This window comes from Rhinopithecus bieti, unplaced genomic scaffold (genome assembly GCF_001698545.2).
Source record: "Rhinopithecus bieti isolate Rb0 unplaced genomic scaffold, ASM169854v2 scaffold_31173, whole genome shotgun sequence".
NCBI classification, from domain to species: Eukaryota; Metazoa; Chordata; class Mammalia; order Primates; family Cercopithecidae; genus Rhinopithecus; species Rhinopithecus bieti.
This window is the reverse complement of record NW_016813861.1, coordinates 2,069,936-2,080,944: the sequence shown is the minus strand read 5'-3', so window position 1 is coordinate 2,080,944 and position 11,009 is coordinate 2,069,936. Positions and strand designations below refer to the sequence as shown.

Here is an 11,009-nt window from a genome sequence, read left to right as displayed (position 1 = left end):
TTCTCAAAAGAAGACATTCATACAGCCAACAGACACATGAAAAAATGCTCATCATCACTGGCCATCAGAGAAATGCAAATCAAAACCACAATGAGATACCATCTCACACCAGTTAGAATGGCAATCATTAAAAAGTCAGGAAACAACAGGTGCTGGAGAGGATGTGGAGAAATAGGAACACTTTTACACTGTTGGTGGGATTGTAAACTAGTTCAACCATTGTGGAAAACAGTATGGCGATTCCTCAAGGATCTAGAACTAGAAATACCATATGACCCAGCCATCCCATTACTGGATATATACCCAAAGTATTATAAATCATGCTGCCATAAAGACACATGCACACGTATGTTTATTGCGGCACTATTCACAATAGCAAAGACTTGGAATCAATCCCAATGTCCATCAGTGACAGACTAGATTAAGAAAATGTGGCACATATACACCATGGAATACTATGCAGCCATAAAAAAGGATGAGTTTGTGCCCTTTGTAGGGACATGGATGCAGCTGGAAACCATCATTCTCAGCAAACTATCGCAAGAACAGAAAACCAAATACCGCATGTTCTCACTCATAGGTGGGCATTGAACAATGAGATCATTTGTACATGGGAAGGGGAACATCACACACTGGGGCCTAATATGGGAGGGGGGAGGGATGGCATTGGGAGTTATAGCTGATGTAAATGACGAGTTGATGGGTGCAGCACACCAACATGGCATATGTATACATATGTAACAAACCTGCACGTTGTGCACATGTACCCTAGAACTTAAAGTATAATAATAATAATAAAATATATATATATATTAGCATGTTTTAAGTCAACCACTTTTTATGCAATTAATTCTCAATTATCCAATCTGGAGGATGGCAGACTTCTTAAAGGTGTGCTGAGAAAAAGCTTGAAACCCTTGGGTACTCTGAATTAGAAAGTTATTTGTTGATTTTGTTTGAGATCTTTGTCTCCTATCAGCATAGATGATTAGGAACTGCATATCTATAAAATTGTTGCACTTATCTTTCTGAAACTTTGATCTCTTCAGTATTATTTCCCTCCCATTCTGTTTTCTTGTCACTGCATCCTTTAACCTAAACCTAAGGTAAAGGGGATTTGCTGTCCTTTTTTACATGCGTAGTTAGCAGCTGTATCTCTTAAAGCATCCAAAAAATGATCTCGGTGGATGAAGATCTTCCACAATTCAGACATGCCTTTGCATTGGCCTCACTTTAGGTGTTGGCTGGAAAATGGCTTTTCATTTCTTAGGGAAGGTAATAAAAAACAATGTTGTGAGCGAAGGGTTTCACGCCTTCACCAGGCTGATTAAACTCACCCCTCTGGTGGTGCTTCCTGCGTCAGGGATCCAGGATCCTAGGGGAGTGGGGTTCAAATGTCAGAGCCATTTCTCAGGGGGAGCATTTCCTTCAGGCAGCCTGTGCCCAGAGCCAGCCTGCTTTCTTTCTTTGACTTGGAGACTTACTGAATGCCACTCTCACCATTTTCCCAGTTACTGTGGACAAGATTAATAAGGTAGTGTCCCGTCCCTTGAGGATGTTATAGGTGTCATGGGGACAGACTTGTCTGATGACTAAAAAATTTCCCTTTTTAGTTCACATCCTTATAGTATGGACAGAAAACATTAGAACAAACTGATAGCTTTTGGACCAAGTTGGTATAAGCTTTTGGAGCCCTCTTTTTCAAAAGAACGCGTGTTCGGGTTTACTGGTAGCTTAAGTAGGAACTGAGGCTGGGGAAATGGAGACTTGTTTAATGGGTACTAAGTTTCTGTTAGAAATGATGAAAAAGTTTTAGCAATAGATAGCAGTAGTGGTTATACAACATTATGAATATACTTAATATCACTGAATTGTATACACAAAAAATTAAAATAGTAACTTTTATGTATTATTTTACCACAAAAACGTGAAAGTGATTTATTTTAAAAGGTTACTGTTTTGAGTGACAGTCCTTTGTTACTCATTTCATCTTGAGAGTAATGTGTTTTCCCTCAGTGAGGACTAGACAAAGGGCAAAGTTGACACTGAGATTTATGCAGGATTTGTCATTTTCTGCTGTTAGAAAAGCACTTTTCCTACTTACACAAATTTTTACATTCAAAGTCATAGTGAGACATAAAGCAAAATGTTATTAACATGATGGCTAGACCTTTGAAATTAATAACAGTTGTCATAATTTTATAATTATCCAGTTTGGGATATTAATTGGCTGTATAATGGCCTCAACTATTTTCATAAAATTCTAAGAGCAGTGAAAAGAAATGAAACTGTAAACCAAAACCACATTGAACCACACTGGTGAATTTAAAAATTTGGCAAACATAGGACAGGTTGAGCATCCCTAACCTCAACTTTTTGAGTGCCAGCAAGACACCACAAATGGAAAATTCCACACCTGACCTCATGTGATGGGTCGTAGGAAAACCCAAAATGTATTCTGTGTTCCCGAGGGCAAAAAGACCTCCCAGCCCCCTTCAACTGTGACATCTTTTCACAAATATAACTTCATGTTAACTGTTAATTTGGCATCATAACTTATATTCTATAGCTTTGGGAATTTTTTAAAGTGTCAAGAATTCCACTAGTTGTGATTAAAATGGTTAACATGTAATGCCCAAAAAGTATGCCTTTTTTCACGGAAGACATTTGAGTAGAGGTAGTTTAGTTTGTAAATTTGCATATATCATTCTGAAATGGGTAACGTCTATATTGCTTTGAAATACCAGATGTAGGGCAGAAAACCATTAATCAATCCCTCTCTTTTCACTTGAAGCGTGTCTTTCAGGGAAATTGTGGTGAGCCTGCTGTCTCATCAGGTGTTACTCCAGAACTTATATGACATCTTGTTAGAAGAGTTTGTCAAAGGCCCCTCTCCTGGAGAGGAAAAGACGATGCAAGTGCCAGAAGCCAAGCTGGCTGGCTTCCTCAGATACATCTCCATGCAGAACTTGGCAGTCATATTCGACCTGCTGCTGGACTCTTATAGGACTGCCAGGGAGTTTGACACCAGCCCCGGGCTGAAGTGCCTGCTGAAGAAAGTGTCTGGCATCGGGGGAGCCGCCAACCTCTACCGTCAGTCTGCGATGAGCTTTAACATTTATTTCCACGCCCTGGTGTGTGCTGTTCTCACCAATCAAGAAACCATCACGGCCGAGCAAGTGAAGAAGGTCCTGTTTGAGGACGACGAGAGAAGCACAGATTCTTCCCAGCAGTGTTCATCTGAGGATGAAGACATCTTTGAGGAAACCGCCCAGGTCAGCCCCCCGAGAGGCAAGGAGAAGAGACAGTGGCGGGCACGGATGCCCTTGCTCAGCGTCCAGCCTGTCAGCAACGCAGATTGGGTGTGGCTGGTCAAGAGGCTGCACAAGCTGTGCATGGAACTGTGCAACAACTACATCCAGATGCACTTGGACTTGGAGAACTGTTTGGAGGAGCCTCCCATCTTCAAGGGCGACCCATTCTTCATCCTGCCCTCCTTCCAGTCCGAGTCATCCACCCCATCCACGGGGGGCTTCTCTGGGAAAGAAACCCCTTCCGAGGACGACAGAAGCCAGTCCCGGGAGCACACGGGCGAGTCCCTGAGCCTGAAGACCGCTGGTGGGGACCTGCTGCTGCTGCCCCCCAGCCCCAAAGTAGAGAAGAAGGATCCCAGCCGGAAGAAGGAATGGTGGGAGAATGCAGGCAACAAAATCTACACCATGGCGGCCGACAAGACCATTTCAAAGTTGATGACCGAATACAAAAAGAGGAAACAGCAGCACAACCTGGCCGCGTTCCCCAAAGAGGTCAAAGTGGAGAAGAAAGGAGAGCCACTGGGTCCCAGGGGCCAGGACTCCCCACTGCTTCAGCGTCCCCAGCACTTGATGGACCAAGGGCAAATGCGGCATTCCTTCAGCGCAGGCCCCGAGCTGCTGCGACAGGACAAGAGGCCCCGCTCAGGCTCCACCGGCAGCTCCCTTAGTGTCTCGGTGAGAGACGCAGAAGCACAGATCCAGGTACACCCCTGCGGCCAGAGGAGGTGGGCGGGAAGCTGGGTTTCCAGTACTGGATGGGCCCCCCTTGCAGAGCGGGCGCACACAGGCTAAGATTTATAGAAACAGGTAGGGAGTACGAACCAATTTCCCTCCAAAGTCAGAGGACTGCCCGAGCCTAAGTGCAGGATTTCCCAGTATCAGTATATCATTATGAAGCTGGAATTTTACTCTCAGGTTGTTTTTTTCCATTGTAATATGTATTATTGAGAATTAGGAACTCAGCTGTATAAATAAGATGAGGCTAAAGCTTATAAAATGTAAGCTTTTTCAAGACCAGCCTGGACAACAAGGTAAAACCCATCTCTACAAAAAAAGAAATACAAAAATTAGCTGGGAAAGGTGGCACATGCCCGTAATCCCAGCTACTTGGGAGGCTGAGCCAGGAGGATTGCGTGATCCCAGGAGACAGAGGTTGCAGTGAGCTGAGATGGTGCCACTGCACACCAGCTTGGATGACATAGAGAGACCCTGTCTTAAAAAAAGGAAGCTTTAACTGGCATTGAGTTCTTAGTGTGTCATTCAAAAATGGCACTGAAGAAATTCTGTAGTTATGAAGCATTATACAAACGAAAAAAGCAAATATTGTGTGGTTATGCCAATTAATTTTTTTCAAATTCTTTTCATCTCAACTTTTCTAGCCCATCCTGTGCACATAAAATTCTCAGTCTTCAGGGGCGCTTTGAGTGTAATTCTATGGTGCATCAAAAAATGAGTTTGAGATGAATGGCCTATGGAGATCTCATTGTGAGAAGGCAAGGGAGGTTTTATATATTTGCTTTTGTTTTTTTTTAATCTAAGGAGTAAGAGTTTAGTAGTTTGTGAAAGCTGAAAATAAGGCGAATCTCTGCCCATCTTTATGGATGTGAAACTATGATGTAGGCATAATAAATTAATATGCCTACAATTTATTATAGGCATATTAAATGAATGAAAACGAATTTATTGCAACTACAACCTGAAAAAAAAAACCATTTCCACATTGGCAGGGCCACTCTCAAGTGTTCAAATAAAACTAGGGGGGAAAGCCACTAATTTTCTTAAACCCTTTCTCTTAGGCATGGACCAACATGGTGCTAACAGTTCTCAATCAGATTCAGATTCTCCCAGACCAGACCTTTACGGCCCTCCAGCCCGCAGTGTTCCCGTGCATCAGTCAGCTGACCTGTCACGTGACTGACATCAGAGTTCGCCAGGCTGTGAGGGAGTGGCTGGGTAGGGTGGGCCGTGTCTATGACATCATTGTGTAGACATCATTGTGTAGCAGACTCCTATTCCACTCCGCCACCAAACAGCAGTAGTGAGGGTTAGAGTCTGCCTGCCAATCCAGCTGTTGCGTTTTCCCCACCACCAGCCCCACTTAAACTAGTGTCTCAGAGAACAATGTTTCCTAATGTAAAAAGCCTTTCCAACCACCGATCAGCATTGGGGCCATGCTAAGGTTTGTATCTAGATGACACAAATGATATTCTGATTTTGCACATTATTATAGAAGAATCTATAATCCTTGATATGTTTCTAACTCTTGAGGTATATTTCCCAGTGCTTTTGCTTACAGTGTTGTCCCCAAATGGGTCATTTTCAAGGGTTACTCATTTGAAAACACTATATTGATCTGTCATCTTAAAAATAAATATAATTCCTAAGGCAATATCTGCTGGTAAATCAAGCTGATATGTAAACACTCAGACATATAGTACCAGGGATTATTAATTGGAGGAAGATTTATGATTATGGGTTTGACTGGGAAGAAGACAACTATAAAGACATATTCTTGGGTGTCATAATCAAGAAAGAGGTGACTTCTGTTGTAAAATAATCCAGAACACTTCAAAATTATTCCTAAATAAGATTTTCAGCTATTCACCAATTTCCCCATATAAGGTACTGTTGTGCCTTTATTTCTGTATGATTTCTGTATGTCTAAAAGAAGAAAGTTCTTTCCTAGCAGGTTTTGAAGTCTGTGGCTTGTCAGCCTGTGACACAGAGTACCCAGTGAAAGTGGCTGATACATAGATCGTCGAGAGACATGAGACCGACCGGCCACCCTGGCTGTTCTCGTGGTGTTTGCTTCTGTCCCCAAGGCAAACAAGGAAAGGAAAGAAAAAATGGTGCCTTAGTCTTTTGTTGCACTTACATTTCTATGCCCCACAATTATCTGAACATAAGGTATAACATTTGGTTTTTAAGACAACAAAACAGTAAAACGCAACTCATTTTATATCAACATGCTTGGAGGAAAGGGACTCAGGGAAGGGAGCAGGGAGTGTGGGGTAGGGATGGATTATGATGAAATCATTTTCAATCTTAAAATATAACACAACAATCTTGCAAAATTATGGTGTCAGTTACACAAGCGCTAGTCTCATAAAATGAAAGCAATGGAGAAAGACACTGAAATTTAGAAAATGTTGTCTGTTTAAAATATTTCTCCTATCTAGCAAGTAAAGTTACCCTACATTTGATGTCTTTTCATTCAGACCAATATTTCAGGTGGATATTTCCAAGTATTACTAGAAAATACATTTGAAAGCTTTATCTTATTATTCACAGTATTTTTACATTATCCTAATGATTGAAAACTCCTCAAACTTACACACATTCTACAGAGCAGATTTAGTTGTTAAGGCATACATTATAATCTCTCAGCTCTATTCATAATGAATAAGTCACCCTTTAAATATAAGACATAAATTCTGCAGTCTTGAAACACGGATTTAAAAGGGTGTTTGTAAACTTTGCCCTCCTTGAGAAACATGGAACTCACTTAGAGGTTAAGAGGAAGGCAGTGTTCTGACTTCTTCAGGTGATCCGAAAGAAAGACCCTGATCATTCTGTGTGCCATCTAGAGATCACCACAGAATCCATTTTCTTGCCAGTTCCACAAAACACTCTCTTTGCCTTCATTTTTCACTCACTAGACAATAATTCAAGTTTAGAAACAGGTAATCAGCTATTTGATCTTAAAAGGCAATGAATCTTTGGGATATCAATGAACTATGTTGCATACTTTTGAATTTTTATACTTTATAAATGGAATTGAAAGTTGGATAACTGCTTTTTTTTTTTAATTTTCCAACAGAAGTAACACCACAGTTGCTTTGTTTCTTTTTATAGCTTACCTGAGGTTCAGTTCTTCTTTGGGAACCTGTGAGTACTGCACAGTTTACTGGGGGAAATGGCTCCAGTAAAGCAGAGGCCAGAATTACAGTATTTATACATAGCAACTTTTCATAAAGTAGAAAAATTCAAAGGAAGCTGTCTCAATTTGTGAATACCGGCTGGGCGCAGTAGCTCACACCTGTAATCCCAGCAGTTTGGGAGGCCGAGGTGGGCGGATCACGTGCGATCAGGAGTTTGAGACCAGCCTGGACAACATGGTGAAACCTCGTCTCTACCAAATATGCAAAACTTAGCTAGGAGTGGTAGCATGCACCTGTAATCCCAGCTACTTAGGAGGCTGAGACAGGAGAATTGCTTGAACCCAGGAGGCGGAGGTTGCAGTGAGCCAAGATTGTGCCATTGCACTCCAGCCTGGGCAACAAGAGTGAAACTCCATCTAAAAAAATAATAATTGTGAATACTGTGTCCCAAAGTATGTTAGTTATTTGGAAATCAGCATTCTCCCTGATGCTCTATTATGGGATCCAAAATTCTTGAACATAAGTTTACCCTATACTGTGTCCGAACACTGTTCTTGTTCTAGCCTGACTATGGGTCCCAAGAATAAAAGGATGAGAAGGTGTACAGAGCTCTTGATCTATAATTTTTAAGAGTGTTTTGGTACCTTCCCATTGTCTTCTCTATAACCCAGTCCTAACATACTCTGCGCTGGAGTTACCGAACATCCACACTGACATCAGATTTCAACCAGAAACATCACTGAGTGACAGCAGTACTTCTCAGAGGTATTTGCAGCTTGATGCAAAGTAGTCTCTAATGAGTAGGCCTTCAGGTGATTCTTCCCAGCAGGTGGAGAAGCAAGGGAGGAGATGAAGAACACTGAGAGGGGAGTGGCACTTTCCCAGACTGCCCAGCTCAGTCTCTTGCCCTGTTCCTGTGACTCAGCTGCCCACCCCCAAACTTGTTTCAATCCCTCCCAGTCTCTGAAAGTGTCAGGTGTTTCTCTCCTCACAGTCTTTTTTGCAGCAACAGTAAGACAAAATTCAAAGCAACCTTTTAAAGTGAAGAACAGTTATTAGCATGTATTTACAAACCTAAGCAGAATGAGAGTTTATACATTGTTTTTAGTTGCCTGTATTTATAGCCAAAAGTTTATTACCCTAAAGTTGAGATCTTTCTCTTCTTTTCTTAAATTTTGGTAAAGTGTGCTTCATGAAACAAACATCTGGAAAACTCCAAGTATAAGAGACCTGGGACTGATGATGGCCCAGCCAAGTGTATGGAGGGACAGAGTTCTCTCTGTCATTAATGAGGACATCGGTTTTCACAATTGAACCTCATGCACTGTCCATAGCGTCTCACCTAGCTCTTGTGTCTCCTGATCATATTTTAAAAATAGACTGCCTTTTTACACCATCTTCTCTCCTCTTATGATAATTTTCCAGCCCTTACCATAGATATAAAACTAGAACACCTTTATTATTTGGGGTCTATGTAATGACTGACCAATAAGAACCCAGACAGATGCTAACATACTTAACAGCTCTCATTAAAATACTTTAAATCAGGCATGGTGGCTCATGCCTGTAATCCCAGCACTTTGGGAGGCTGAGGCAGGTAGATCTCTTGAGGTCAGGAGTTTGAGACCTGACCAACATGGTGAAACCCTGTCTCTACTAAAAATACAAAATTAGCCGGGCATGGTGGCAGCCGCCTGTAATCCCAGCTACTCGGGAGGCTGAGGCAGGAGAATTGCTTGAACCTGGGAGGTGGGGGTTGCAGTGAACCAAGATTGCACTCCAGCCTGGGTGACAAAGTGAGACTTCTTCTCAAAAAAGTAAATAAAAATAAAAATTTTAAATCAAACATGACAAAAATGTTAATATAATTCAAAAGTTCCTTGAAATTGAAACATATTGGTACAATGATCATTAGGCTTTTCGTCCTTGTTTTACAATAGCCTTCGCTGTGAGAAGGTAATGCAGTTATATAATAGATATCCTTGACTTTACCAAATTCATCACAATACTGCTTATACAGGAACATTTTCTTTCTCAGAAAGGAAAATTCATTAGTATCAGTCCCATCAAACTAAACAGAATGAAGACCTCTGTGTAGAGCTGATAGTAATAACAAGAGGTTACAAATAGCAGGGAGGAAGAGGGTGGTGAATGTCACTGTGATTGCAAACCTTTACCTGTATTATCACACATAGTCCTCACAACAACCTTGTGAGACAAGTATTGTGTTCCTCATTTTTTCAAATGAGAACACAGACCCAGAGAGGTTCAGAAACTTGCCCAAGATAACAAGCAAAAGGCAAAGTTGGTTGCAAAAGGTGTTTCTGAATTCAAAGGCCATACTCTCTCTGACAACATGCTGTAAGTCCACAGAGTAAGCACTGTAGTATGAGAAAAAGTTTCAAGGAATGAGGCCATTAAAATGAGACTATTTGACATCTCAGATCTGTCTGGGATGTTATGGAGGTTTTTAAAAATAAAAGTTGAAAAAAGAAAATGAATCGTGTTTATACATTAAAAAATCATATGTAACACATTTCAAGTGTTTGAAAATAAAGCCAAAATCTAAACTTTAATCTTCAAGCAGACATTCAGTGTTACTTTAGAAAACTCACTGAATTAGGCGGAAATGATGGAATAATACTATTCATGGCCAGCTGTTAACACAGAAGTACATGGCAGCCTGTGTCTCTAGAATGGCATGCACAATTTGTAAACCTTTTTCAAATATCATTTAATCAACTCAGAATAAAGTGCCCTGTAGCCAACAGTGCCTCTTTACTTGCTTCTCTGGGAAATACATGGTACTAAATTTGTAGCACAAAGTTTGGGAATATGCAAAATAATGGATAACCACTTTTCAAAATGTACATTCTCTGAAGAGGAAGCAGCTGGTTAGACAAGATTGCTTGAAGAACCAGGTGCTAAGGGCATCAGGTCGACATCCTTAGTAACCATGTGCCATAACATCTACACGTTTCCACTTGTTTTACAGACAAGGAAACAGGCAGAAGGAAAATCCAGAGTCTTGCAGTAAGCAGATGACAAAACTTCAATATGCTTGGGCACCACTTAGGTGACCCCAGGGAGATTTAGTGTGGCCTTAGGAAAGCAAAAGAGCACTTTTTATTGGAAATATGAGCTTGTTACTGGGAAAGATTTGTAAAATTGGTCAAGAACTTGATTTATAATTATGCCTCCTCAAAAAAAAAGTTCTCATTTAGTAGTGGAGCAATCTAGAAAACATACCTTTTTTGTTTGAAAGATCCTCTTTCTCTGGCTATATTGTAGTGTTTGCTATTTGATGTGGAAATAATAACTTAAGATTTTGGAACAGAACACCCATTAGATTTCCAAAACACAATTCTTATTTCAGGGAAGACAGACCAAAAATATCTCCTGAGATCATCAGTTTCTTTATAAATTGTGGTACCACTCCATCATTGAAGAGAAACCACTACCACACCACTAGCACCATACAAAACCTTTTCTCTGTATCTTTGTACAATACTACAAAGGGGTACCAGGGAGGAGAGAGTGGCTGACCACTTTGGTGACAAAATGGCACTCCACTGCTGGTGAATTCCATCTAATTATGGTCCTTCCACCCTTTTCAACCACCGAAAACTGTTTCTACTGTTAATTCCTATCCTGAAGGTTTAACCAGTGGTTGTCCAGTATCTTTCGTCTTTAGAACAGTGGTTCTCAGACTTTAGTACACATCAGTATCACCTGGAGGGTCTGTTAAGACACAGATTGCTGGGCTCATGCTCAGAGTTTCCAGTTAAGTAAATCAGGAAATTTGCATTTCTAA

At 40.9% G+C, this 11,009-nt stretch overlaps 1 protein-coding gene across 2 annotated transcripts in view; it reads left to right on the top strand.

Annotated features, from left to right (window-relative positions):
• The window catches only part of ARFGEF3 (ARFGEF family member 3), a 189,846-nt gene extending 181,102 nt beyond the window's left edge, over positions 1–8,744 (top strand). The window contains exons 33-34 of one of the 2 annotated variants that reach the window (XM_017848989.1): positions 2,795–4,016; positions 5,111–8,744. In XM_017848989.1, coding sequence (XP_017704478.1) covers positions 2,795–4,016; positions 5,111–5,302 — 1,414 coding nt within the window. In that variant the 3' untranslated portion in view covers positions 5,303–8,744. The remainder of the gene's footprint in view (positions 1–2,794; positions 4,017–5,110) is intronic. The other variant, XM_017848991.1, reaches the window with a different exon arrangement.
• Positions 8,745–11,009: the final 2,265 nt, after the last annotated feature.